Source organism: Nelusetta ayraudi, unplaced genomic scaffold (assembly GCF_046127955.1).
Source record: "Nelusetta ayraudi isolate G7.1 ecotype Tasmania unplaced genomic scaffold, CSIRO-AGI_Nayr_v1 ptg000010l, whole genome shotgun sequence".
Taxonomy (NCBI): Eukaryota; Metazoa; Chordata; class Actinopteri; order Tetraodontiformes; family Monacanthidae; genus Nelusetta; species Nelusetta ayraudi.
This window is the reverse complement of record NW_027466060.1, coordinates 864220-890448: the sequence shown is the minus strand read 5'-3', so window position 1 is coordinate 890448 and position 26229 is coordinate 864220. Positions and strand designations below refer to the sequence as shown.

The 26229-nt window shown below is 43.3% G+C and overlaps 8 protein-coding genes across 13 annotated transcripts; 5 read left to right on the top strand and 3 right to left on the bottom strand.

Moving 5' to 3' along the window:
• Positions 1 to 24: 24 nt before the first annotated feature.
• On the top strand, positions 25 to 3736 carry LOC142884067 (UDP-glucuronosyltransferase 3A1-like). Its single transcript, XM_076019504.1, has 10 exons — positions 25 to 579; positions 746 to 847; positions 942 to 1062; positions 1235 to 1398; positions 1507 to 1671; positions 1850 to 2058; positions 2321 to 2466; positions 2542 to 2627; positions 2730 to 2949; positions 3042 to 3736. The coding sequence occupies exons 1-10, from the start codon at positions 498 to 500 to the stop codon at positions 3307 to 3309; spliced, it is 1563 nt and encodes a 520-aa protein (XP_075875619.1). The 5' UTR covers positions 25 to 497; the 3' UTR covers positions 3310 to 3736.
• A 1187-nt stretch (positions 3737 to 4923) lies between these two features.
• Positions 4924 to 8181, top strand: pdxp (pyridoxal (pyridoxine, vitamin B6) phosphatase). The gene is made up of 2 exons (XM_076019506.1): positions 4924 to 5727; positions 7023 to 8181. Exons 1-2 carry the CDS (start codon positions 5127 to 5129, stop codon positions 7367 to 7369), a joined length of 948 nt encoding a protein of 315 aa, XP_075875621.1. The 5' UTR covers positions 4924 to 5126; the 3' UTR covers positions 7370 to 8181.
• Positions 8182 to 9055: 874 nt separating this feature from the next.
• Positions 9056 to 14013, top strand: usp30 (ubiquitin specific peptidase 30). 2 transcript variants are annotated; one of them, XM_076019501.1, is made up of 13 exons: positions 9056 to 9188; positions 10305 to 10414; positions 10498 to 10671; positions 10757 to 10860; positions 10978 to 11076; positions 11246 to 11291; positions 11377 to 11471; positions 11697 to 11756; positions 11847 to 11933; positions 12089 to 12166; positions 12257 to 12479; positions 12591 to 12690; positions 12828 to 14013. In XM_076019501.1, the coding sequence occupies exons 1-13, from the start codon at positions 9118 to 9120 to the stop codon at positions 13078 to 13080; spliced, it is 1500 nt and encodes a 499-aa protein (XP_075875616.1). In that variant the 5' UTR covers positions 9056 to 9117; the 3' UTR covers positions 13081 to 14013. The 2 variants fall into 2 exon arrangements, with proteins under 2 accessions (XP_075875616.1, XP_075875617.1); XM_076019502.1 differs by lacking the exon at positions 9056 to 9188 and adding an exon at positions 9215 to 9465.
• Positions 14014 to 14160: 147 nt separating this feature from the next.
• Positions 14161 to 16954, bottom strand: alkbh2 (alkB homolog 2, alpha-ketoglutarate dependent dioxygenase). Of its 4 annotated transcripts, none has more exons than XM_076019514.1 (4): positions 16827 to 16954; positions 15154 to 15465; positions 14882 to 15080; positions 14161 to 14796 (listed from the first exon to the last, which is right to left on the bottom strand). In XM_076019514.1, exons 2-4 carry the CDS (start codon positions 15434 to 15436, stop codon positions 14481 to 14483), a joined length of 798 nt encoding a protein of 265 aa, XP_075875629.1. In that variant the 5' UTR covers positions 15437 to 15465; positions 16827 to 16954; the 3' UTR covers positions 14161 to 14480. The 4 variants fall into 4 exon arrangements, with proteins under 4 accessions (XP_075875629.1, XP_075875628.1, XP_075875626.1 ...); XM_076019513.1 differs by lacking the exon at positions 16827 to 16954 and adding an exon at positions 16408 to 16540; XM_076019511.1 differs by lacking the exon at positions 16827 to 16954 and adding an exon at positions 15936 to 16069.
• Positions 16104 to 18458, top strand: unga (uracil DNA glycosylase a). 2 transcript variants are annotated; one of them, XM_076019509.1, is made up of 7 exons: positions 16104 to 16243; positions 16632 to 16835; positions 16912 to 17007; positions 17462 to 17559; positions 17649 to 17737; positions 17836 to 18014; positions 18110 to 18458. In XM_076019509.1, exons 1-7 carry the CDS (start codon positions 16145 to 16147, stop codon positions 18248 to 18250), a joined length of 906 nt encoding a protein of 301 aa, XP_075875624.1. In that variant the 5' UTR covers positions 16104 to 16144; the 3' UTR covers positions 18251 to 18458. The 2 variants fall into 2 exon arrangements, with proteins under 2 accessions (XP_075875624.1, XP_075875623.1); XM_076019508.1 differs by lacking the exon at positions 16104 to 16243 and having other exon boundaries at positions 16527 to 16835.
• Positions 18459 to 19116: 658 nt separating this feature from the next.
• On the top strand, positions 19117 to 21033 carry pxmp2 (peroxisomal membrane protein 2). Its single transcript, XM_076019496.1, has 5 exons — positions 19117 to 19315; positions 19676 to 19798; positions 19998 to 20160; positions 20725 to 20844; positions 20933 to 21033. Exons 1-5 carry the CDS (start codon positions 19206 to 19208, stop codon positions 20999 to 21001), a joined length of 585 nt encoding a protein of 194 aa, XP_075875611.1. The 5' UTR covers positions 19117 to 19205; the 3' UTR covers positions 21002 to 21033.
• Positions 21034 to 21618: 585 nt separating this feature from the next.
• On the bottom strand, positions 21619 to 22520 carry LOC142884063 (polyubiquitin-like). Its single transcript, XM_076019497.1, has 2 exons — positions 22355 to 22520; positions 21619 to 22263 (listed from the first exon to the last, which is right to left on the bottom strand). The coding sequence occupies exon 2, from the start codon at positions 22249 to 22251 to the stop codon at positions 21760 to 21762; it is 492 nt and encodes a 163-aa protein (XP_075875612.1). The 5' UTR covers positions 22252 to 22263; positions 22355 to 22520; the 3' UTR covers positions 21619 to 21759.
• Positions 22521 to 24386: 1866 nt separating this feature from the next.
• LOC142884061 (polyubiquitin-like) lies at positions 24387 to 25304 on the bottom strand. Its single transcript, XM_076019495.1, has 2 exons — positions 25138 to 25304; positions 24387 to 25045 (listed from the first exon to the last, which is right to left on the bottom strand). Exon 2 carries the CDS (start codon positions 25031 to 25033, stop codon positions 24563 to 24565), a length of 471 nt encoding a protein of 156 aa, XP_075875610.1. The 5' UTR covers positions 25034 to 25045; positions 25138 to 25304; the 3' UTR covers positions 24387 to 24562.
• Positions 25305 to 26229: the final 925 nt, after the last annotated feature.

Sequence of the window (26229 nt, the reverse complement as noted above, 5' to 3'; positions counted from 1 at the left end):
TTCCCCGAAACACAGGACCACCTCGGGATTTTTTTCTTTCTTTCTTTCTTTCAGACAGAAAGAGAGCCACTCACCTTTGGCATGTACACAAAGTACCCAACACAGCCTGAGTAATGCTGGATAATTTAACACCTGGATGTTAGACTTTTCTATGCCGAAGCACGCCGGACTTGTTTTTACTCCCATGTTAATAATTTTTGATCATCACCGCCACAGCGATCACTAAAAGAATGCTATAAAAGAAACAGCTTCTCCCTGGATGAGATGGACTTTTGATCGTAAGGATCATAAGGAAGGAGACTCCCAAGGACAAACCTGGCAGCAATGAGAGACTTTCCTTTTGAGGGAAATCTTCTTTGCTGAGTGTTGGATTAACTTTTGCTAGTTTTCCTTCTGAATTGTTCCTTCAGCTTCATAGTTGAGCTGGAAGATTGCCTCACTCGGACCATTTGAATTGGAAGCGATCCGCAAGCCAGTTTTTGCACTCTGCCGACAGCATGGAGATTGTATTTTGGATGTTTCCACTCCTGGTGCTTCCAGGGCTCCAGTCTGCCAAGATCCTGACCGTCTGTCCAATTGGTGAGTCTTGGATTCATCAACTTTTGATTTGTAGATTTGCAATATTGATCATAAAAAAAAGAATACTTTTTTTTAATGTCATCAAATTTGCACAATTAAACCTATCACACATCCCAAGCTAAGCGCATCGTGAAGATAACAATTGTTCGCCCCCTCTCTGGTTCAGGTGGAAGCCACTTTATGCTACTGGATGAGATCTCTCAAAAGCTGCACCAGCACGGCCACGAGGTCCGCATGCTCCTGCACCTTGGCAACCCTGTCATTACGGGTACACACGCAGAGGAAAGACATTTGACCTAGTACTACTCTGACCATTCCCTTTCAATTAGTCACTACGATCACCTCAAATGTTTGCTTTCCAGGGTTTTCCTACAAAGGACGCGCAAACGGTTACCAGACCAGCAGCTGGTCTCTGGGAGAGGAATACATTGAGGAATATAACAAGTGGTTTGTGGAGCTGCAAACACAGTTTCTACTGGGAAGGTATTACACAAGGGCACATTGGCAAAAAGGTTACAGATACACTTGTTCAAACGTTGACTAAGTTGAGCAGTTGATACTTTGTGTAGGTTTCGGCTGTGGATTGAATCTCCTCATTATAACTTAAGTAAGTTTCTGACCACAGCGTCAAACTGTTTTCCTTCTTTCCTCTCAGGGATGACTTCAGTAGCTTTCTGAAATTCATTGGACACCTGTCCTACCAGTGCGACAAGCTGTTAGGTGACAAAGAGCTGATGGGTTTCCTCCAGGGGGAGCAATATGACTTGGCCATCCTTGACGCCTTCAACCCTTGCTCCTTCATTGTGGCACGCAAACTTGGTGCGTCCGCCGCTCGGGCCAGAACCTCTGCATCTTAGCATCGCTGCACAGTTATGACTTGCCACTGAGATTATTTTAGAGAGAAACCTGTCATTTGATCTTATCCAGGAGTCCAGTACATAGCTTTCTATCCCAGCACTCTGAACGCTCCTCTGTCCATCGCCCTCCCCAGTCCCCTGTCCTACATCCCAGTCTTCGGCTCCCAGCTGTCCAGCCACATGAACCTCTGGGGTCGTTTTCAGAACCTCTTATTTTCTATTCTGAGTACTGTCGGTAAGAACTTATACATTATAAAAGACCATCCAACTTTGCCTTTTCCATCTGTTCATCAACACATGTTGTTGGAAACTAGTCACTGACAGATAATTGTGATTGATCACAAACTAGGCAAGTCAACACTCATCAAATATTGTGTGAACTATTGCCACCTTTGTTTTGTCTTTTATTAAAGGGCAGAAATTTATGTGGTCCACGTTTGTGGAAGTGGCAGAGCGCCATCTGGAGTCAGGCGCACCCCCTGGTGGTCTGGAGGAATTACATCAAGGTGCTGAACTCTGGGCCTTTAATACTGACTTCTCATTGGAGTTCCCACAGCCTCTGCTGCCCTACACGGTGCTGGTGGGGGGGGTGCTCAACCAGCCGGCCAAACCTCTAGAGCAGGTGTCTTGTCTTGATACATTTCCATCAAAATCTTCTCTTAAACTTAACTTTACTTTCTCTAACCTGATTGTGAATTCTTTCTACTTTCTTTTTCTCATAATAATTTGCTTTGTTAATCGTTTAGCTTAACGTTTAACTTGATTTCTACTGCTAGCCCCACAACACATTTTTGGAAATGAACCCTTTGTGATGGCACAGCTGGCTCTGATGCCCACAGACACCTCTTCCAGATTAGTCTAATACTTTCCTTGCTGTTTCTCAGGATCTTCAGTCATGGATCTCCAGTTTTGGAGAGGCAGGTTTCATTGTTGTGACTTTTGGATCAATGATCTCCTCCGTCTCTGTGGAGTCCCTGCTAACGGAGCTGGTAACCGGCTTCTCCAAAGTCCCTCAGGGGGTGCTCTGGAGGTAAACAGATGACAAGAATTTATTTTTCATTTACAATTTTTTTTTTTTTTACTCACCACCGCTTATAATTTGCAGGCATGATGTCGAGCGATGGCCATCTCACCTGGATAGACCCCAGAATGTCAGGCTTGCAGACTGGCTGCCACTTAATGACTTATTGGGTAGTAAATGTGGCTTTATAAAAAAAAAACTGCATTCTCTAAAAGGGCAACATAGAGTAGTATATATCTAAGTGTTTTTTTTTCTCACACCTTCCACCTAAGGTCACCCAATGGCACGTCTGTTCATCACCCATGGGGGACAGAACAGCCTGATGCAGGCAGTGTACCACGCTGTTCCTGTGCTGGCCATCCCTCTGTTTGGGGACCAGTTCGACAACGTGGTGCGAGCTGAAGCGAAGGGACTCGGCGTCGTCATCAGAACCACACACATCACCAGGGAACTGGTCAGCTCCACCATTCAAACCATCATACACGACATCAGGTACGTGGAAGCCCACCTAAAGTGTTGAGTTCAGTTTCATCTGCCTGTGTTGGGTAAGTCACCCAGCTGCCATCAACGTTTTCTAACTTTAGGTTCAAGGAAGCAGCTCTGTCCCTCAGCAGGATCCATCGATCCCACCCCCTCCCCCCAACCCTGCGTCTGATTGGGTGGGTAGAGCACATCCTGCAGTGTGGAGGTGGAGCTCACTTCAAACCGGCTTCCCAGACGCAGACCTGGTACCAGAGATACATGTTGGACGTGGCTCTTCTCCTGACCCTGGTGCTTCTTGCACCTGGGTTTCTCTGCTGGGCTGTCTGTAGGAGCAAGCGTGGCAAGAAGAAACACCAGAAAACTCAGTAGCGACAGGAGGTTGTGTGTTTGTGCTGGTGTATTTGTTCTACTGAAAAACACAAGTGCTGTAACTTCATTCCTTCAAACGATTGTTTTGGTTGTTTTTTTTTAAATGACGCATTCTATTAAGAAAAGTAAAACAGTGAGGCCGCTATTTAAGTGCAATGAGTGCATTTAAAACTGTTTTCAGCAGGCGGCCACATTGCCGACTGCTTGCCCTCTGCCCTTCCAGCGCCGTCATGTCTACCAGACTTCATAGATTTGTGCAGCAGCGCCACAATGTCCAGCACCTCTGTGCTGCTTTGACCCGACTATGATAACCAGGCAGTGCTTTTGTGCGTTCATGTAGTTGCATTCTCCTGGATGACACATTCTAAATGCTCTGTTGTTCACCAAATGTGGATGTTTATAGTAAATACAGAATTCTGAAAGCTTCTGTTTCTGTTTCTGCCCACTTGGCTGTCTTTACAGAATCTCTAGTCCCTCCCCACCCCCCCTGTCCTGCCCCCCCGCCATCAGCACCCCCACACCCTTTTCTGGCCGTTCGAACACTATCATTTCTTCACACTCAACAAGAAACAAAAGCACGCAGCAGTGTTCACAGCCAGCCAGACCAGACCAGACCCCTCTGTCTTCTACTCCCTCCCACTCCCCACATCTGTGTTGGGGGTTCGCAGCGAGGAAAATATAGATTAGCAAGGAAATAATGACCAATTAGGACGGCTTGTTCTCTGCCTATTCAGCTGTCCATTCCATTTCTGCCTTTCACTTGTTTGTCTGTCTGACAGCTGCAGGTGCCAGAGAGTCTTCCTGTAACTTGCACACAATCCAGCACGAGAAGGCAAAGCAGCAGGAGAATAATTGGACAGGGCCACTGGAAAACAACAAGAGAGTCAGGAGAATTAATATAGCAAACGATAAAAGACTTTAAAAAATATATACATTTATCTAAAACAAACAAAAACAGATTGAGAATTTTTCTTTTGCAAAATATAACTTTTTGGTTTAATAAATTACAGCTGTGGCTTTGAAAGTATTTTTTTTTTCTATTCTGTAGATTTAGTCAAAGATTTAACCAAAAATGTAGAATAGATTCATTCTCTGTATTTATGATTACTTTGATTTTAAATGTGTACTTCTACTCTGTGCTTTTTTGGGGGTAAAGCTCCCTCTTGTGACGTCAACAAATATTGCAAGTTAGGCCGAACACTAACGTTTGGCTCCCGGAAACTGGATTGAATTACCTCAATGCATTAATGGTAGAGATCGATTTAAATAAATAAATAAATAAATAGTTTATTCATCCTAACACATAGTTGTTGTTTTTTTTTTTAATCATTTGTGTTTTTTTGACTGTCTTTCTTTCCCTTTTCATGGCAATATAACATGTACAATAGTGTTAGCACTGATTTGACAGTTGTTACATACATAGTTGCGTATTTATCCAACCAGGTCAAAGGGAAGTCCCGTTATTGTTGAGGGTTGTGTGCACATAATTGTGTAGAATATTGTCTGTCAGCCGCTGCCATGGGAGGCGCAGGGGGGGGGTTCTTCACAGGGCTTTGTCACACGCACCAGCCTGATTGGTTCAAACGCTGCCGCTTGATTGGTCCAAATTGACAGCGTGGGCGTGGCTATACGTCAATGTTTATGTGGCCCGCTCCGCTGTATGTAACAGCCACCAAGGACTCTGCAATGTGATTTCTCGCCGTCGAATTCGCTTCCGAGTCCCATTCTCCTGCTTCGTCCACCGCGTTATGCACCAGCTTCGGAGATGGGGAGCCACTAGCGGGTGAAAGACGGAGGAGACCGAGGAAAACGCCGGCATGGCGGGCGCCTTTGCCTTCAAAGGCTGCCAGAAAATTGGAGGTCCGCAGATCCGGAATCTGCTCGCGGCCAAGAACTTCATCCTGTTCGACTGCGACGGGGTCATCTGGAACGGGGAGAAGGCGATCGCGGGCGCCGTCAAGGTGGTCAACTCGCTCATCCGGCGCGGCAAGAACGTGGTGTTCGTCACCAACAACTGCACCAGGCCCCGACAGAATTACGTGAACAAGTTCTGCCGCCTGGGCTTCACCGACGTGATGCTGGAGCAGATCTTCAGCTCGTCGTACTGCTCGGCTCTCTACCTGCGGGACGTGGTCAAGGTCCGCGGCCAGGTGTTCGTCATCGGCTGCGACGGGCTGCGCCGAGAGCTGCAGGAGACGGGCGTCCCCTGCGTGGAGGAGGAGGCGGACGAGCCCGACGCCACCATCTACAACTGCACCCTGGCCCCGGACGTCAAGGCGGTGCTGGTGGGACACGACGACAAACTGACTTTTCTCAAACTGGCCAAGGCGTCGTGCTACCTGAGGGACCCGGACTGTCTGTTCCTGGCCACCGACAACGACCCCTGGCACCCGCTGTCAGGCGGAAGGGTGCTTCCAGGTACGGTCTTAATGAGGCTAGTTGTAAATTAGTTGGGTTTTTTTTTTTTTTGTTTTGTTTTTAATAATTTCAGGTCATTGAAACCAAGACTGCGGCGTCAGATTCAACTGTCAGTGTAGACTAGGCATGGTCAAACTATGGTCCGGGGGCCATATGCGGCCAGTTAAGCTTTTTAATCGGAAGTAAGTCATAAAATAGCTGCAGTTCATTCGTTTTTTCAGTATTTTAAGAGTAATTTCAGTATAGAGCTAAATATTGCGGGGCTTCAAAGACACATATTTAGTTGTAACTTGTTCATTTTCAATTGACATTAATGCACATATTTCTACATATCTCTCTCTTTTTTTTCTCTCTCTCTCTCCTACGAGGTGGGTCACCAAAACACTCCATCTATCTGCTCCTGCTACGGCCCCTCTGTCACATTTTAGAACCCATTGTGGCCCACCAGTCAGAAAGTTTGCCCACCTCTAGTGTGGAAGGAGAATAAATTACATACTTTGGCAGGTGTCCTGTTAACTTTGGTCCTGGTATTATTACACAGGGTCTAACTTTGAAGAGCGTTGTGACAGGCGATCTTGCACGCATTCTCATTATGTCCCACACAAACGGGCCACAACATTTTACGGTCCAGGTACACGTATAGTAATGCTGACTCCAATTCTGCTTTGTGTCAGAACTAGAAGCAGGTATTGTATTTGGCTTGAGGGGCCTACCACTCAGTCCCATTCTTCCCACGTGCTACCTTTTAAGGGCCCATCATGTACAGTAAACACGGCAGACCCCTGTGCTTGTCCTCTGGCGCCATACAAAACCTGATAAAAACCAACAACCATGTCCTTTAGTGACAGTGAGCAGATACGTGACTACTGCTTAGGTGAGAATAATTAAGTCTACTGCTAACCCTAAATGGCTGCAAATATCAGAGTTGAGATTTTACTGGGGAATATATCTGTCTCCCCCCATTGCCTTCCACCTTCAGCCTTCTTCTTTTAAACATAAAATATCAACAGAAAAAGAAACAACTTTAAAAAGTTTACTCCAGTTTACAGTTTACCCCAAATTCAATAATGCCAAGTCTCTTTCAGTTTAACAGCAACACATGTTCAATCCCCAAACCGGTGAGTTTAATATTAACTCTGGCTTAAAGTTTGCCAATAGCAGAGAAGAATGTCATTTACCAACCGTTTCATTGCAAGAAATATGACATTGTGTGTGTGATTAGTGCAAGAATAAGTACCTGTTTTTTGTAAAGTTGTCACATGATACACTCTGACTTTCTAACTGCCACTCTGCAGGTTCTGGGTCCCTCACTGCAGCCCTGGAGGTGGCTTCGGGCCGCAAGGCCACTGTGATCGGCAAACCTAGCCGCTTTATGTTCGAGTGCATCTCCAGCCAGTTCACGGGGGTGGACCCGGCTCAGTGCCTCATGATCGGGGACCGTCTAGAGACAGACATGCTGTTCGGGTCCAACTGTGGCCTCGACACAATGCTCACTCTCACCGGCGTGTCTCAGATCGAGGAGGCCCAGGAGTACAGGAATAGTGAGCTGACGACCAACCGCAGCCTGGTGCCCGACTACGTGGTGGACACCATCGCTGATTTCTTGCCTGCGTTTGAGGAACTGGATGAACAAAGCAATTGATGAGTTATTTTTGCCTCGGAAAGGGAGCACACATGCATCGCTCCTACTGATTTTCAAGTGCAACGTTTTAGTCTGGCGTTGAAGGAAAAAAAAAAACATAAATAATAAAAGATTTTCCTAAACTACAATTATCAGCAATCAAAATGCTCAATATTTAGCAAACACTGATGATATTGTGACCAGGACAGAATGTTTCCCACAAAAGAGTCCTAAGTGACCGAGTGCATACCTCAGTGTTTCTTCCAGTGCTGTGCCCATTTGTGACTTGACAGTTCTTTGTTGCTGTACGTGTTTGATATCTTATACTGCACTAGTTCATGAGGTTCATTAGGTTGTGTTTGGTATTGAGCTTTACAAACTAATAGATACTTTGTAAAGTCTTTAATTATTCTGTAACCGCAGTTGTGTTTAGGAGCTGGCTAATTACCAGAAGGCAAACATCTACTCAGTAGACAGATTTTCTTTCTTCTTTTTTTTTTAACCTCCACTGTAACTTTGACTGAGTGTGACCTCTCTTCAACTCCTTCCTGCCAAGATGATAAAATACAATCTGTGAGCTTTTTCTCAGCTAGGATTGAGATGACAATCTGCCGGTCAGACAGGTATGCTCATTTTCAGCCTGTCTGTCATAGCTGTGCAACATGTGCCGATTATAATCTGAGTTCTAAAAAGCTTGTTGAACCTTATAGAGGATGAGTAACTTGTTTATGGTGGCTGCTGCACTATTGTAAAACTTCAATGTTCTTGGTGTTTACCATGTAGAGCATGCCAGGCCTGGTAACAACAATAAATATTTAGAAATTAAATATGAATACTGATGTTCATCTGGCTTTATCCTTTTATTACAAATGTCGTGAATACATATCCTCATCAAGTGTAATCCAAACACAATTCAGGAATATTATTTTTAAATGACTCGAATTGTGATTTTCACATGAATGTGCAAATTTGTGCTTTTAAAGTCTGCCTCATTTGGAGCACAGACTTGTGAATAACGGACACGCAACAAAACTCCACTCTAATCCTTGTTATTGTTGTCTTGTTCTTGGGTTTAAAATATTGTGATAATATCGTGAAACTTTTAATATCATAAAACAAATCCACAATATTTTGCCACAATTAATTAATATACAAAATTATAACTTCACACCATAATCCACATTTTATATCGCAATGTTCCAACTCTATATTTTTAAATATACTTCAGTGTACACGCTTATTAGGTGTTTATCGACGCACAGGAGCAGAAGGAGTGTTAAAGGATTTGCTGTGTTGTCATGCGGGGACACCTGGCCGGTTGTTATGTTGGTCTGACCCATCTGGCTCCAAAAGCAACTCACATACAGAAAGGGCAGGTTTTTTTTATTTTTATATACCTGTAGCCAAGCCTGTAGCAAGGTTACCAAATTGAGCTGTAGGGGATGCAGAAAATGCGAAAATAATGCATATGTTCGCAGGAAATTGTAAGTCTAAAATTACGGAATATTGACATCTAAAAATGCAATGATAATTTCGCTACAAGTGAACTTGAACAGCAACAGATTTGTTTTAGAAATACATAGCATTTAAAATACACAGCTTTGGCCACATTGCGGCCGGACTGTAAACAATGGAACACCGTCAATAGAATTCGAGGTTTAACTCCGCCTACTTCCCGTTAACGTAATTTCCCCTAAACACATCAGATGCGTTTCCCGCACGTCCGTACGGAAACATGCTGCAAACGTACGTTCCGCAATGAGAGAAGAATGTTGTGGTGCAGACCAGAAAGCTCTGATAAGCTTATTGGAGAGTTCCTTGGCACTGGACCAATAGTCAGGTAAAGCATTACCACGACTAGCAACAACAAAATCCTATTTCAGAGCACTAGGACAAAAGTAATGAGATTTATGTTGTCGTATCTTGGAGTGGAGCACAAGTATAACATGCGCAGACAAGAGGACAGGTTCAGTCTTGTCTAATGTCACTGCTATTTCCTTGGCGAACACAAATAGAGGAAAGTTCCAAATTCCCTATTTTAACCAAGATAGAAATTCGGATGTTGATCAGTGGGAGCGGCGTTGTGCGCCGAGAACCGCCTGACCTCCGTGTTGTCGGTGGGTAAGAAAGAACGCGCTAATGCTAAGTCCTCGCTTGTGTATGCGATAATGTGATTCGCAGAGACCCGTCTGTCCACAATGTTTACAACCTTTGCAAAAAATGTATTATGTTGTACAGTGGTGTCTAAGTAGCGTGGTCCTATTGCCAACTCCTGAACAAGCAGATGAGGTTAAAATGGATTATGTCTACTGCTAATCAGATAGATAACGTAAAAATAAATCAATAAAAACTAAACAATCCAAAAATTCTTTATATTAGCCTCCTGAAGTCTTACTCTTCATGATGCTGTGAAGAAAAACTAAGTTGTATGGCAAAGTAAATTTTGCGCAACTTACTTACTTTCTAGGTCATTTGTTCTCTCTATTCAGTGCTCAGATAAAACACGTTTATAAGTCCCGTAATGACGCATTTCATGTCTATATTAGTGTTTTTTCCCTGTATTTTCTCATTATAGGACAGTTTTTTTTGTGTGTCTTAATAGGAATACATGTTGCTGTTACAACATTTGTACAGTGATGGGATTTATATGACATAAAACCATGTTATACTCTGGTGAAACTAAAAATAAATATTGGCATAACTTGTAGTGCCCTGCGATGAACTGGCGACTTGTCCAGGGTGTCACCCTGCCTTCGCCCTAAGACAGCTGGGATAGGCTCCAGCAGACCCCCGTGACCTTGAATAGGAATAAGCGGCTATAGAAGATGAATGAATGAATGAATGAATAATTTGTAGTTGTCATAGATCAAATTGAGTATTTTATGTACAATTATATAATGGTGCATTTCTTGTTGCCCTCTTAGACAAAATCCTACAAATGTGTTTTTCTTTACAGGAACAAGATGATAAAAAACTGGGGGGTCATTGGTGGAATTGCTGCCGCAGTTGCAGCTGGAGTCTATGTTTTGTGGGGTCCCATCACAGATAGAAAGAAAAAAAAGAGAGGTAAGTGTCAATCCGTGCAACTTAAAAATAATGGAGTCAGCCGGTTGTACAGCGGTAACATGGAAGTGGCTTTTGTCTTTCAGGCATGGTTCCTGGCCTTTTGAACTTGGGCAACACCTGCTTCCTGAACTCTCTGCTTCAGGGTTTGGCAGCATGTCCGTCCTTCATTGGATGGCTGGAGCAGTTTTCACAATCACCCACAATCCGGTCGTGCAAAAACAACCAGCTTTCCATCACGTTGCTTCAGCTTCTTAAAGGTAAAGCTAGCCGCTGGTGAGAAGTGCCATTAACCTGCCGTCTTTCTGCAGGCTTTTTTCTGATGTGATATTTCTGCACTCACAGCTTTGTCCAGCGATGAGCCTGGAGAAGAAGACGTGCTTGACGCTGGATGCCTCCTGGATGTTCTCAGGCTCTACCGGTGGCACATCAGTTCGTTTGAAGAGCAGGTCAGTCAGACATACTTTTGAGAGGCATTCTCATGTAAAAGTGGCAGTATTTAAATTAAAAAAAAATAATAATAATGAAAATAATTTATCTGTCTGTGTTGGGGATTCCCCTCTTAGGATGCCCATGAACTTTTTCATGTCCTGACATCGTCTCTTGAGGAGGAGCGGGACCGTCAGCCCAGAGTCATCAACTTTTTTGACGTGCAATCTTTAGAGGTAAGTTGTCATTTTCATCTTTCTTGTGGATAAGTTTGAAGTGATGTATCTCTGGCAGGTTGGTGAAAAGCATAGTTCAGTTTTTGAAGGGGTAGTTTTAATCAAATTTAATCAAATTCCACCCTGTTGATGTTCAAATCTCTTACATATGCATTTTGTTTTACACCAGAATCTCCCCGATGAAGATGAGAAGCCTGTGACCTGCATAAGTCGAGGCAAGGACGCTGTAACAGTATAGAGTCTAATTAAAAACAAATTGAAGATAAAATTATTAAACCTCTTTTTTTTTTCTTTTTGCAGCTCCTCTTCATCCAATACCAAGTCCTTGGAAGTCCCAGCATCCTTTTCATGGTCGTTTAACGAGCAACATGTTGTGCAAGCGCTGCGAACAGCAGGTAGGTTACCGCCGTCTTTGGCCCACGTAAATTCACCACATGCTGCTCTGTTTGTCCGATCTCCATCTGATTAAAAAAAAATCCTTTCAAATTAAAATGCTGTGAGTTAACAGACCAGGTATTTTGTTTTTATTGTTCTCAACCTGTGGGGTAAATAATAAAAAAACAGTTTTTGTCCTGTGACTTTTCTGTCGTTGCTTTAACCTGTGCTTTGCTTTGCTTCAGAGTCCTGTGCGCTATGACTCCTTCGAGAGTCTCTCCCTGTCCATACCATTACCTCAATGGGTGAGCAAAAAAAAAAAAAAAAAAAAAAGAATTAAAATGCGTTTTAATGTTTTAACTAGATTGGTAATGTTGACTGATTCTTGTCCCCAGGGTCGCGCTATGTCTCTGGATCAGTGTCTTCAGCATTTTATATCCTCAGAAACCATTAAAGAAGTGGAGTGTGACAACTGCACCAAGGTACAGTCACTGCTGTTGTTGTATCGTGCTAATTCTGATATTTGCTTTTACTCTTGTGCAACTAACTGAAAATAAAACGAATGACAGATTTAAGTTTGAACCAACTGCTCTGTTTTTTTTGTTTGTTTTTTAATTGTACGTGTCTCTTTTCTCAGCTTCAACACGGTACCCCAATGAATGGAGTCCTGGAAAGCCAGAGGACAACATTTATTAAACAGCTGAAACTGGGAAAGGTAATTTGATGACGCCGCAGTCAGCTCAAGCAGGTCGCCTGGGATATTTAGAACTAGTTTTAAACCTGCACTCCTCTCTTGCTCCGCCAGCTCCCCCAGTGCCTCTGCATCCATTTACAGCGGCTGACGTGGTCCAACGAGGGAACCCCCATCAAGAGACAGGAGCATGTGCAGTTCACAGAGTATCTGTCAATGGACCGCTACAAGCACACCGGATCCACACAGAGGAGTCAGAGGACCAAATGTGCTCCAAGTCCCTTAAAGGCAGAAAATTCAGACGTGCTTCTGGAAAAGACAACGGCCAACGGCATGGGTATGATTGAATATTTCAGTTGTGACAATATTTATTTTTATCCTCTTGTACAGGTTTTTTTTGTTTCGTTTTGGTCGTAACTCGTTTTGTGTGGGTTTGATGATTCAACAGGTGAGCATCGCAACAACAACAACAAACCTTTTGCCAATGGAACCTGTTCATCTTTACTTCTTCACATGAACCCACACCTCAGCTTTGCCTGCGATTACGGGTAAACGTTACATCCAGGAGCGCCTACACAGTAAAAGTTATCTGTGGGGTCCACGGTTTACTATTGTGTAAGAAAAATCAGCGATCAGTTTAACTGGTGCATATTACTGACTTTGATTGTATCGCCCTCCTTTCCAGCTCCTCGGAGTACCTCTTCCAGCTCACGGCCGTGCTGGTTCACCACGGCGACATGCACTCGGGACATTTTGTCACATACCGCCGCAGCCCTCCGTCACCCCGAAGCTCATCACCCCACAGCTCCCAGTGGCTCTGGGTGTCTGACGACTCTGTCCGCAAAGCCAACCTGCACGAGGTCCTGTCCTCCAACGCGTACATGCTCTTCTACGAGAGGGTGAGACGACCGAGCTTCACCCTGCGTTCAGAAGAGTAGCTGCGACTCGACAGCCAGACTGTCACAGCTCACAGCTGCAGCAGCTCATGTTGAAAAGCCACAGCGTCCTGATGATGAATCCCAAAGAAAATCTACTTGCGAGAGTTTTAGTCCATAATCTTTGTCCACTGTCCTGTGAGACGGTGGAGAAAATAAAACTGAACTGAATAAAACCCCTGCCCACTTAGCACAAGTAAAAGCTCTGTGAGACACTGCTCCTTCAGCAAAGCTTTTGTCATTTCTTTGCTGAGGCCGCTAACTCTGGAACGTCAATGCTGCAGTATTGGGGGTGGAATGGATTGCGGTACACATGAGGGGGCTTCTGTCGTTCTGTCCACTCGCTCTGTCATTACTGACAGACTCACATGTAGCCACTTAGAACTCTTGCAGGAGTAGCAGGTCTTTACATTTTAAAGTGAATTAGGTACGCCGGTAAAGCCTGTTCGATTTGCCTGATCATTACCTGAACTCTTTGGAGACTTTGTTGAAAATAACTTCTCAGTTGACATTGTTCATGATCATTAAATATTTTTCTATGTTTCTAATAATGTGAGCTGCACAGCTGAGGTCAAAGTGCCATGTTGTCTTTTTATCCTGTAAAGCCATGTGTGCTACAGCTAATGTGAAAACGCAATTGAATGTGTCAGTGCCCTCGGCCTGGTGCAAACGTACAATTTTATCACAGTGATGACAACTTATCATGGATGATGAGGACATTCGACTAATATTTTCAAATTCTGGCTAACTTTAAACTGCCATTCTGCTCCAAACAAACCAACTACGTCAACTTAAGAAACTTAACCTGATGGAAGACCTTTTGTTAATGTATGCAATTTTTGCACTGATGTATATTCATGTGAGACTTTGTGCGTTTGTTTGTAATATGTAAAGATGATTGTTTTCAGGTAAAATTAAACTAATGTGATCTCTTGATTTTTTTGCAGCTTCCTGAAAATCAAACATTGCATTGCAACCAAATTAAAATTTCCAAGAGCTGAACATGCATTATTTACACCTTAGAAAAAATGCATACCTTGTATTGGTAACCAAAGGAAACTGATGAAAGACTTCGAGAAAGAGTGAAACAAAAAACCCTGTGTTGGTTTCTCAAAGAACAACCGCCTGAACCACTTCAAGGAAGCAGGTTTCAGTCTTGCATCATCGTTGAAACGACAATTCTGCTTAAAGTTCAAAAATAGACTTACTGACAACATTCAGTCCAAAGACACATGAGCCGCGTCTCTTGCTAAACTTGCATGCGGTCTGAGGAGGGCAACATGTCAAACAGCATTCAGACGTGGAGGGAAACCAAAGTGAGATGTCGATTTGCATTAATTTACAATAACAGCAATCGCTGTCTCAACTTTATCCAGACTTCTAAAGTAGTGCAACACCCCACTTCACTTCAGTTTTTTTCTGCCCATTACAATGCGTCTGAAGGTGAGGTTTATACGAGGCAGTAATACCTTCTTGCGTACAGGGAGGCTGTGGTACCAAAAAGTGTTGGTGGGCCTGTTCATGAGGAGTAGGCTCCCGTGCGCGAGCTCCAGCTTCACCGGTTCAATTTGTCTCTGGGCTGATTTTCCCCGAGTGTCTCTGTGCCGGAAGATAAAGTCTCGTGCCACACCGAGAGAGACGGAGGCTATTGGACAGAGGGGGTCCAGCTCTTTTTCATCATCACGATGCTCTCCCATATGATCCTGGCCATCTTGATACCTGGTGGAAAAGGGGGAACAGAAAGAAACATTAGTAGTCCAAATTAACCTGTGAAACTGAAATACTTGAGGTTTGCTTGACTTACCTGTTGACCAAAACAAAGTTAAATGTGTATCCTGTTGTGTTTGTGACAGCATCCCGAATGTACTCCAAAGTCGGGGTCCACGGAGAGGCTAAATGTTTGACTCCAGAATAAGTATATGTCAGACCTGCGTCTCCGTACGTGGCCTGCTTTCTCGGGAGGTTGTGCATCTTCCCAAACACCAGCAACTTGGCTTCTTCCCCTGAAACGGACACAGACACAGTCACTGAGCTTCTTGAACATCTCATTTTAACTTGTTTGTTTGATAGTTGTACCTGTGAAGTACACAACCTCCTCCTCTAGCATTTTAAAAAGGTGGTCTGCCTCCTTTTTCGAGAAGAGTTGTGCATAATCGCAGTCGAGACCCTCTGCATCTATTTTCTGCCAGGGAACAGGGTGGGAGAACTCTCCTGATGAATCCACCTCCTCCTCTTCCCCTGCCCTCTCTTCACTCTCCAGTTTCATCTTCTTCTGTGGACTCGTGTCATCGGAAGCTATGTGTTTTCTCCGTCCTGGGACCGCCGATTTTTCCATTGCACTCATCTGTGGCACTCTCATGTGCTTAATTCTGTGGGTTTTTCTGAGAACTACGAGAACAGAGAACAGATGTTAATGACTCCATTCCAGCCATGTACCGATTCCCTCTTGTGAGACAACCTCATTTCTTTCTTGGTTTTGTCCTTCTTTCAAGGAGGAAGTTTACCAAAATGCTAAAGTTATCACTGGAGGCAGAGGGCTAAATGTGATTTTTTTTTGTTTCCTAGAGCCAAGAGCCTCTTAAGACCAAACCCAGACTGAGTATAGAAAATAGGTATGAAACGACACCTTTACACTTCTCTATATATTTGTCTTAAGTGTTTTTCAGTTTTCACCAGTGAGGTGTCATTAGCACAATAGTAACTGTATGAGTTGAAAATCTATCAGGTGCTCAAGGGAAAAAAAGTAGACTTAAATGTCAGGGACAGCGGCAAGTTAGGGCCTAATTTTCAGTGCAATGTTAAACGTCTACCAAAACAGATGACTGAAATGCAGACCTGCTGCTCTGAATGTCAGGTACCCCGCAACCCGCAAACAACTGAAAACATCTGCCAGCAGTTCTTGAACACCCCGCATCTAATTATAATGCTGCTTTCGTCACTTGTTTTTGGCGCGAATCGTTTAAGATCCTAGAGAGGAGACTGAAGTGTGCGCTAGATAGGCTCCCGAATCACTCGCCTAGTCTAGTTTATTAGTTGAAGCGTTTTCGTCGAGGCGACGTCTGGCAAAATGATTGGACAGAAAACTATCAACTCGTTTTTCTCGCCAGTTTCGAAGAAGCGAGATGGTAAAGACTTGAACGGAGCAGAAGAAGATGCAAAGGAGTCGGTGAGTGCATTTGGCAGTCGTAAATGAATATAAACGTGTGTGGTGTAATCCCGATACAAGTACTTTAAAGTGACATTGCTTACATTTTGACTTGCCGCGTTAAAAAAAAAAAAAAAGAAAAAGAAAAAAGAAAAGAAAAGAAGAAACATTCGCCCATAGCCCACATTACTTTTCCCGCGACGCGGTCGGCTCATACCAAGCTGCGTTCACAAACGCTCCTGCGTTTTCGCTTGTTTCTAAACGTCACGCCAGCGGCTAAGCTACAGTAGCTCCCGCTGCCAAAATGTTTGCGTCGCGGTGCCCTAGGTGGCGCTCGCTATTTTCGGCTCAAACTTCCCCCAACGTCTCACCAACTTTGTATATTGCCCAATACACTAAAATTATACAGAAGAAACGTAAGTCCGTCGACGCGGAACCGGAGACGCCAAGTCTGCCGGCAGGGGAGCCTCTTTCCCCGCAACAACTGGACAGGATCTCCCGCAACAAGAAAGCAGCGCTGGAGAGGCTCGCTTCCGCTCAGACACCTCCGGGATTCGGCGAGAGCTGGAAAAAAGGACTGTCTGCAGAGTTCGGAAAACCTTACTTCAAACAAGTGAGAATTGTGACGCCACACGAGGCTGCTTGTGTATGCCGTGTCCAGACGCTAAAGACATGGCTTGTCTTCACAGTTGATGAGTTATGTCGCTGAAGAGAGGAAGAAACACACGGTGTACCCGCCTGCTGAGCACGTCTTCACCTGGACTCAGATGTGTGACGTACACGATGTAGGTTCAGGTTTGATGGCTGATTTCCGACGACCCTGTCTTAAGACCAAAACATTACTTTTATTATGTGTTTGCTCAGCTTCCGGGAATGGCAACAGACGCAAAGAAAAATAATCCTGATTGCTTTCTGATCAGCGCTAAGGGGAAGTATCCAGGGGACTGTAATTTAAATTAACCACATGCTTGCATGTTTGTAATGTTATTATTATTATTAGATATTGTTGTTGTCCCTAATCTCTTCTTTGGCTCTGCCCCCGGAGGCTGCTTTGTTCTAGTCCTGTACCAAACGCATGGACGGTAGAACAAACCATCATTGGTAGCAGGAAGCAATTATTGGCAATTCGTTTTTTTTCTCTCAGGCTGTAAATGTGCTGTTTTGTAAGTTTAGGATAATGTGTAAGGATTTAATCATGACTGTACAACAGGGTCTTTTAAAGTGCATCTCTTATTTCAGGTGAAAGTGGTGATTCTTGGCCAGGACCCTTATCATGGCCCTAACCAGGCCCACGGTTTGTGTTTCAGTGTGAAAAGACCAGTTCCTCCTCCGCCAAGGTAAGAAACCAGTTGAGGTTCAACTCCACTATTTTCTAATATCAAATCAGTTCATGATGTATGTCTCTGACCTTTGTATTTTTTTTTAGTTTGGAGAACATGTATAAAGAACTGGCATCAGACATTGAAGGCTTTGAGCACCCCAGGCATGGAGATCTAACTGGCTGGGCACAACAAGGTATTTTTGCAAATACCCTTTGAGTATTTGCATATCAGAAGAGGTATTTTTTTTTCTCGACATAAATAAACCTGCCATACTGTGGCTCCACTCATCAGGTGTGTTGCTGCTGAATGCCGTGTTGACCGTCCGAGCTCACCAGGCAAACTCACACAAAGACAGAGGCTGGGAGACGTTCACCGACTCTGTGGTACATTGGCTCAGCAGCAACCTGGAAGGCCTTGTCTTCATGCTGTGGGGCTCATATGCTCAGAAGAAAGGGGCCACAATTAACAGGGTGCGCCACAGCTCTTCTCTTAACACAAACCTGTCAAACTGATGCACTATTATTATTTTAATCATGTGTTTAAATTGTGTGTCCTTGCTTTCTAGAAACGCCATCATGTCCTGCAGGCTGTGCACCCTTCTCCCTTGTCTGCTCACCGAGGCTTTTTTGGATGCAAGCATTTCTCAAAGGCCAATGAGTTGCTAAAGAAATCGGGAAAGTCACCTATCGATTGGAAGGCACTTTAACTTGTTAAACCTGTCAGATTTTCTGACGCGCATGTTCACTGTAAACCAAAAATCACCACTAAGCTCCTCTCAACACATGTTCTGTGTTGAGAATTCTTTATCAGCAAGTTCACTTTGGCTGTAGAAATTGCCCTTTCTGAAACTTTTTTCCATTTTCAGTGTTGTAAATATTTTGTTTTTATACTGGGTTTTTTTTCTCCTTTGTTTTTATTAAAAGAAAAGTTCTATTCTATTAGTTTGTGGTAGTTTTGTTCATCTGCTCTCTGCTATCAAAGCTGTAATCGGGTTGTAGATATTTGAGGCAAATTTGGTCAGAAACATTTTAAGAAATTGTGAGAGACAAGTTACACTGACCTCTTTCAAGATTGGTTTATAGAGCATTGAATGTTTTTTGTTTTTCTTGAGGTGTAATATGACCTGACTGTTCAAATTAAAATTGAAATTCATTATTTAAAAAAAAAAAAAAAAAAAAAGGGACAAAGAACATTAATCAACATTTCCATGAGAAAATAAATATATACCTGAGTTAACTGAAGGCTAATTTTCCATAGGTAGTCCCTAGGAATTTAACGCAACAGTGGCCATTTTAACATCTTGGTCTAAACAGCAACACGTGTTTGACGCAGCTTACACACTACGTGCCGTCGGTTTTCGAGAACAATAAAACCAGAATATTAAGCCGTCCCGTCTTTAGCTAGGTGTGAATTTGGGTCTGCGTGTTTCACTTTTCATGTCGAGCGACATGGGCGCGTTCCCGCGATAGGCGTCGCCTTTTTCAGGTTCAGAATGGGACACAGCACCGGTCGTGTTCATACCTACGGTCGTGTTCGCCTTGGGGGCGTGGCCCGAGCAATCACGCAATGACGTCGACAGGAAGATATCGCCGCAGCGTGTCCCATACTTCGTTCCTGTCAGCTCCGTCGCGGCCGTGTGAGGCACAGTCAGTCGGTGGACAATGCCTGTGGAAAGCCGACCTATCCGAGATGCGGCCATCCATATCCGGCTGTTGCAGCAGTATCTCCTCCTCCTGAAGAAATACCCCATTCTCACTAAATCTGTGACGAGGTCGGTAGCTTCCTTATCTTTATTGTCTTGAGACACTAACGCAACTGTCCCCCCCCCCCCCCCCCCCCCACCGCTGTGTTCCTGTTCCTTTTCATGGATATAATTCAATTCGAGAGTCTCTCCCCCCGCCCCCCCTGCATGGATAAAGTCAGGTCGTTGCTTTCTGTCACTGAGCATTGACCCCACTTTGTTTTGTTGGCGTCAACAATGGCGTTGACCAATCAGCATCTGCCGAGGAAAACTCCCCTTGCAAGTTTATGCAGCTGCTTTGATTGTGTCAGAAGTGTTTCTTAAACATTGTTTACCTGTCACTGATAAAGCCATTTTTGTTCGTGTTTGTCAATTCTTTTTTTTTTTTAGTGGCATCCTTTCCGCTTTGGGGAATCTTCTGTCTCAGACTTTGGAGGCCAGAAAAAAGGCCAAACATGGAAACCCATGCAATGAGATTGATGCGGCTGGAGCAGCACGATATGCCGTCTATGGGTGAGACTTTAATCTCTGCTCTTGGTTTCCCTGGAACAAAAATAAAATAAAAAAGAAGTCAGGTCAATGCTGTTCCCCTGTGCAACTGAAGTTAATATTTTGCATTAGTGATGGTGTAAAAGATAAGCACATAGACTTACTATCAACTTACTTAAACCTAACATTTTATTTGGAAGCTCAGTGTTGTTGTGTTTTGCAGGCTCTTGATCACAGGGCCGGTGAGCCACTATTTCTACCAGCTAATGGAGCTGTGGATACCCAGCACAGACCCATACTGCATAGTCAAACGTCTTCTCCTGGACCGCCTTTTCTTTGCTCCTGGCTTTCTGCTCCTTTTCTTCTGTGTGATGAACATTCTAGAGGTGAGCCTTGACAGACAGACGTGATTTGAAAACGGGAAATCGTGGAGCTGTCCTAAAGTCATGAAATTTTTTCTTATAATTTTAACTTTCACTAAGCGTGATACCAATCAAAAATGGACTACTAATTTGGGCTCTGTGTCTCTTTGAAACCACAGTGAGATTTAATGTTAAGTTGGCTGCTATCCCACAGCACTTTCACAAAAAAATGGTAGAGAAAAGTCAAATTTAGATTAGAATATATATTTGACCGTCTAAGCACATTACAGATTTCATTTAGAAGTCCTTTGTTAAAGCAACAGCTCACTGATTAATTTATCCAAACCTGTAAGTGAGGATATGAAAACACCCAGCTTCACAAGGTCAAAGTCTGTCTGAAACACATTCCATTATGTGCTAAGGCTATTTTGTCTCTTGCAGTGATGTATAGATTTTTTGGACACTACCCTTTGAGATCAGGAGTTACATCAAGTTAAGGACAATATTATAGTCTAATTTCAGTCTGTGTGTTAACCACACAATGCAAAAACTGTTGCTTATTGAGAAGGAATTCTAACATATTTTCAGGCTAAAGGCTGGGCAGACTTTGAGAGGAAGGTCAAACGAACTTACTGGACTGCCTTAAAGATGAACTGGAAGGTTTGGACCCCATTTCAGTTCATCAATGTCAACTTTGTGCCTGTGCAGGTGCGTATTTCCCTAACTTCCAGCCAGCGAGTGCAAGATGTTCAGCTGCCAGTGCTAAGGATTCTAATTCTGTGTTTTTGCTTTTCAGTTCAGGGTACTATTTGCCAACATGGTGGCCTTTTTTTGGTATGCGTACCTTGCATCCCTGAGAAAATAAAGCTTGCTTGGATATTCTCAGGAATAAGTACTTTGGAGGAAAACCACATCTGCTTTTTACCTGTGCTACTGTTTGACTGGCTCCACAATTGTTTCAGAGGGCATCTCCAGAGAGTGTTTCCTAACAATGAATTTAAAATGGTAGAACTTCTTGCTTTTTTACAGCTCTTGCAACTTGCTATACAAATTGTGCTAAGAAAAAACAAAAACTTGTGCTTAACACACACACACACACACACACACACACACAAACACGTGCGTGCATATAAATAATTGTTTAAATCTTTAAAGTGCCTCTCTGTTTCTTATGTTTAAAGTACAGCTTCACCATGGAGCTTCTAATAATTAAAAAAAAAAGAAAAAAGAAAAAACCTACAAAATAGCAAATTAGAACTTTGAGTAATATTTTTCATATATTGGTAAGTGGTAAGATGCATAAAATCACTAATAGCATGGGGTGAAACGGGAATTATCCTCAATGGACATGTGCAATGTTTCTAAATAAAAATATTAATATTAAAAAAATTCAGCTGTCAAAACCAATTGTTGCTTTTTTTTCTACAATGGTTTAGAATAAACAGGTGGAGCGACATTTGGAAAATGGAGAAAACACAAAAGTATTCTTTAAAAACTTTATTGCAAAGTACAGTAAATAATAAGCCAAGAAGCATTTAAATAAGCAAATTAAAACTTAAAAATCGTAATTTTGATTAAAACAAAAAAAATGGAATGACTTTAAATCAGGCTAACGCACTTTTCTCAGACAACATATGACATGGGTATGCCTCCTCTCAGACGGAACATTAGGTCGATGGTGCTCATATCTGTGACGTTGTAGTCGGACAGCCTCATGTTGTTCTCCAGGTCCTTGCTCTGGTAGAGGAGCCTCTGCTGGCTCACTTCGACCCCCTCCCTGCACTTCACCATCTCCTTGAATTCGAGCACAGTCTCGTCGGGTTTGACGTGGTAGGTGCTGGTCCGGCCCTTCTCGTTTCTGAGGAACACCTGGATGGTGGTCCTCTGGGTGACCAGCAAAGTCACCCGGGAGCCGGAGTGCACACCGTAGAAGGAGAGCGGCTTGGAGTCGTCGCTGAGAGGGCTCCTCCGACCGTTGTCCACCACCAGACTCTGCTGGTGACGAGGGACGCTCATTTTCTCCTGGATGCGGGTTTTCAGAGAGCCCACCGTGTCCTGCGGGTTCACCGTCAGGGTGACAGTGGTCCCGTTGAGCATGACGACTTTCACGTCCATGATGAAGATAACCTGCAAGACCGTAATTTAACGTTACAAAAAAAATAAAAAAAAGTCTAGAATACTAACTACTGACAGATAATTCGACTGATAGTGCCCGTACCTTGAGATCGCTTTAAGAAAAACTCCGGGATTTCCTCTTTGTGTTATTGCAGTCGTCGAAGATTTGTGAATACGGAGGAGAGAAAAGCACTTCCGTAGTCGACTTCCACCAGCAGCTGATGGAGAAGACGTCAAGGCACTTGTTTATATACAGTCGGCGTCCCCAGCTGATCGACCCCGCCCCCTTCACTCCAGATTGTTCCCCGCCACTCATAAGTTTCGCTTTCCTTACTCCCAAAACGACGCAGCGAATGTTGTGAAAAAGGCGTGTTTGCTTCATGTTTGTATCGCGGTGCAGTGACGTGAGAGGGAAATTCCAGTGAAGTTATCGATGATCTGCACACACGTATCAATGGTCGTTTTCAGATGACCGCACTTATAGACCGGTTTTAATGTTAACAATACTAGAGGCCTGGTGTGCCCAGTGTTTGTGTTTTTGTGTGCTGCACCCCACCGTCTTCAGAGACGTTAGGTTTTTCAAATATGGGGGTCCCAATTCATTTTTCTTTTGGTGGTGCAAAACATTAAGGTGAAGTTAAGCACTATCTGGATATGAACAATTCTACAGAATAACAAGATAATTACAATTTTGAGTGTATTCTTAAAGAGCGCTTATTTAGGCTGAGGTGTTTGGCACCAGAAGAAAGGTGTTGACCCCTGAAAGAGCGAAGGGTTATCAGACTATCTTGCTGAACTGAATCAAACTGCATCTTTGGTCTAATCCTTTCCTTGAACGGTTTCCGGTTATACTAACGTTGTTATACCCCTGCCATTGCTATATACTGTAATCGACTGGATGTTATTACACTAAAGACAGAATTCCTTCAGTTTCTATTTTCTTTGCATAATACAGCCCTCCATAACTGCAATGTGTACCACACAGCAAAGATCACACTGCTGGAGAAATGAATGATTCACAGATGAACTGGGGATCTGCAGGTGACTAATGGGACCTGTAAGGTGTGCCTCTTTACAAGGAGAGCCAAAACTTTTCAAGACATGAAGAATGACCACTGTCATAATTAATTAAAGTTTTCCATGAATTTTAAAAGAAACATTTAACTGGTTGAAAAAAAACTAATAGATATCCTTAAAGAACACAATTTAGAATATGGGAAATGAATCATTTTGATTAAATCTTTCAATTTAGTTGAATTATTTTCTACGTATTGGCAACATGATTGAAAAAGGGACACTGAAAGAGTTTCAAAACAGGCAAACTACAACCACTTCCTTTTTGCTCACTGATGAACTTATCCCAACTTGATTTTCACGAGAATCTGAAAGCATCGCGTGGGACCAGCTTCATAACGTCTGATTCTATCTGAAACACATTCCATGGTGTGCTAAGAATATTTTGTCTCTTGCAGTGATGTATAATTTTTTTGTGCACTATCCCCTTAGACCACTAGTTCAATCAAGGTAAGGACAACGTTATAATCTAATTTCAGTCTATATGTGGAGCACACAATGTAAAACTGTTGATAAAAGATAATTGAGAAGAAATTCCAACATATTTTCAGGATAATGGCTGGACAGACTTTTTGAGAGGAAGGTCAAACTGGACTGCGTTAAAGACGAACTGGCTCATATACTTTGGTCAATTGGTAAGGTGCATAATACCACAAATGTATAAGTTCATTCATTCATTCATTCATCTTCTATACCCGCTTATTCCTATTCAGGGTCACGGGGGTCTGCTGGAGCCTATCCCAGCTGTCTTAGGGCAAAGGCAGGGTACACCCTGGACAAGTGGCCAGTTCATCGCAGGGCCAAATGTATAAGTTAAAAAAGAAAATCTGTGAAATAGCAGATGGTGCAAAGGGAGTTATCCTTTGAGGAGTGTGATATATTTGTGAATAAAAAAACATTTAATAAATAAAAAGAAAATGAGCATTCAAAACACACTGTTGCTCTCTCGCTCTCTTTGTTTTTTAAATAGACAACTTTCCCACAATGGTTTAGAATAAACAGAGGAGTGAATGTAGGTATGGTAGCGTTTCTACGTTTGAAAAAAGTGAGAAAAGCACACATTTTCTTTTAAAACTTTATTTCAAGGCAATTATAATATTTTCATAACAAGTAAATACAAATAACACTTTCTATATAAAAAAAAATATTGCAAAAAAATAAAAATAAAAAAATAAAAATCCAGTAGTAGGGTAATGTACTGCCAGCAGCCACTTATGGCATGAGTATGAAACGGCGCTCAGCCTCCTCTCAGACGGAACATTAGGTCGATGGTGCTCATATCTGTGACGTTGTAGTCGGACAGCCTCATGTTGTTCTCCAGGTCCTTGCTCTGGTAGAGGAGCCTCTGCTGGCTCACTTCGACCCCCTCCCTGCACTTCACCATCTCCTTGAATTCGAGCACAGTCTCGTCGGGTTTGACGTGGTAGGTGCTGGTCCGGCCCTTCTCGTTTCTGAGGAACACCTGGATGGTGGTCCTCTGGGTGACCAGCAAAGTCACCCGGGAGCCGGAGTGCACACCGTAGAAGGAGAGCGGCTTGGAGTCGTCGCTGAGAGGGCTCCTCCGACCGTTGTCCACCACCAGACTCTGCTGGTGACGAGGGACGCTCATTTTCTCCTGGATGCGGGTTTTCAGAGAGCCCACCGTGTCCTGCGGGTTCACCGTCAGGGTGACAGTGGCCCCGTTGAGCATGACGACTTTCACGTCCATGATGAAGATAACCTGCAAGACCGTAATTTAACGTTACAAAAAAAATAAAAAAAAAGTCTAGAATACTGACTACTGACAGATAATTCGACTGATAGTGCCCGTACCTTGAGATCGCTTTAAGAAAAACTCCGGGATTTCCTCTTTGTGTTATTGCAGTCGTCGAAGATTTGTGAATACGGAGGAGAGAAAAGCACTTCCGTAGTCGACTTCCACCAGCAGCTGATGGAGAAGACGTCAAGGCACTTGTTTATATACAGTCGGCGTCCCCAGCTGATCGACCCCGCCCCCTTCACTCCAGATTGTTCCCCGCCACTCATAAGTTTCGCTTTCCTTACTCCCAAAACGACGCAGCGAATGTTGTGAAAAAGGCGTGTTTGCTTCATGTTTGTATCGCGGTGCAGTGACGTGAGAGGGAAATTCCAGTGAAGTTATCGATGATCTGCACACACGTATCAATGGTCGTTTTCAGATGACCGCACTTATAGACCGGTTTTAATGTTAACAATACTAGAGGCCTGGTGTGCCCAGTGTTTGTGTTTTTGTGTGCTGCACCCCACCGTCTTCAGAGACGTTAGGTTTTTCAAATATGGGGGTCCCAATTCATTTTTCTTTTGGTGGTGCAAAACATTAAGGTGAAGTTAAGCACTATCTGGATATGAACAATTCTACAGAATAACAAGATAATTACAATTTTGAGTGTATTCTTAAAGAGCGCTTATTTAGGCTGAGGTGTTTGGCACCAGAAGAAAGGTGTTGACCCCTGAAAGAGCGAAGGGTTATCAGACTATCTTGCTGAACTGAATCAAACTGCATCTTTGGTCTAATCCTTTCCTTGAACGGTTTCCGGTTATACTAACGTTGTTATACCCCTGCCATTGCTATATACTGTAATCGACTGGATGTTATTACACTAAAGACAGAATTCCTTCAGTTTCTATTTTCTTTGCATAATACAGCCCTCCATAACTGCAATGTGTACCACACAGCAAAGATCACACTGCTGGAGAAATGAATGATTCACAGATGAACTGGGGATCTGCAGGTGACTAATGGGACCTGTAAGGTGTGCCTCTTTACAAGGAGAGCCAAAACTTTTCAAGACATGAAGAATGACCACTGTCATAATTAATTAAAGTTTTCCATGAATTTTAAAAGAAACATTTAACTGGTTGAAAAAAAACTAATAGATATCCTTA

Coding starts and splice junctions, on each gene's coding strand:
- pdxp (XM_076019506.1), top strand. CDS start 5,127: ATGGCGGGCGCCTTTGCCTTCAAAGGCTGCCAGAAAATTGGAGGTCCG. Junction 5,728..7,022: donor AGGCGGAAGGGTGCTTCCAG/GTACGGTCTTAA, acceptor GCCACTCTGCAG/GTTCTGGGTCCCTCACTGCA.
- pxmp2 (XM_076019496.1), top strand. CDS start 19,206: ATGCCTGTGGAAAGCCGACCTATCCGAGATGCGGCCATCCATATCCGG. Junction 19,799..19,997: donor GCACGATATGCCGTCTATGG/GTGAGACTTTAA, acceptor TGTGTTTTGCAG/GCTCTTGATCACAGGGCCGG. Junction 20,161..20,724: donor GTGTGATGAACATTCTAGAG/GTGAGCCTTGAC, acceptor ACATATTTTCAG/GCTAAAGGCTGGGCAGACTT.
- LOC142884061 (XM_076019495.1), bottom strand. CDS start 25,033: ATGGACGTGAAAGTCGTCATGCTCAACGGGGCCACTGTCACCCTGACG.
- unga (XM_076019508.1), top strand. CDS start 16,527: ATGTTTGCGTCGCGGTGCCCTAGGTGGCGCTCGCTATTTTCGGCTCAA. Junction 17,738..17,835: donor AACTGGCTGGGCACAACAAG/GTATTTTTGCAA, acceptor TCCACTCATCAG/GTGTGTTGCTGCTGAATGCC. Junction 18,015..18,109: donor AAGGGGCCACAATTAACAGG/GTGCGCCACAGC, acceptor CTTGCTTTCTAG/AAACGCCATCATGTCCTGCA.
- LOC142884063 (XM_076019497.1), bottom strand. CDS start 22,251: ATGGACGTGAAAGTCGTCATGCTCAACGGGACCACTGTCACCCTGACG.
- LOC142884067 (XM_076019504.1), top strand. CDS start 498: ATGGAGATTGTATTTTGGATGTTTCCACTCCTGGTGCTTCCAGGGCTC. Junction 848..941: donor TGGCAACCCTGTCATTACGG/GTACACACGCAG, acceptor TTTGCTTTCCAG/GGTTTTCCTACAAAGGACGC. Junction 2,950..3,041: donor ACCATCATACACGACATCAG/GTACGTGGAAGC, acceptor TTCTAACTTTAG/GTTCAAGGAAGCAGCTCTGT.
- usp30 (XM_076019501.1), top strand. CDS start 9,118: ATGTTGTGGTGCAGACCAGAAAGCTCTGATAAGCTTATTGGAGAGTTC. Junction 11,292..11,376: donor TGTGACCTGCATAAGTCGAG/GCAAGGACGCTG, acceptor TTCTTTTTGCAG/CTCCTCTTCATCCAATACCA. Junction 12,167..12,256: donor AACAGCTGAAACTGGGAAAG/GTAATTTGATGA, acceptor TTGCTCCGCCAG/CTCCCCCAGTGCCTCTGCAT.
- alkbh2 (XM_076019510.1), bottom strand. CDS start 15,991: ATGCGGGGTGTTCAAGAACTGCTGGCAGATGTTTTCAGTTGTTTGCGG. Junction 15,466..15,912: donor CCTGACATTCAGAGCAGCAG/GTCTGCATTTCA, acceptor CTGTTCTCGTAG/TTCTCAGAAAAACCCACAGA. Junction 14,797..14,881: donor AACTTTGTTTTGGTCAACAG/GTAAGTCAAGCA, acceptor CTTTTCCACCAG/GTATCAAGATGGCCAGGATC.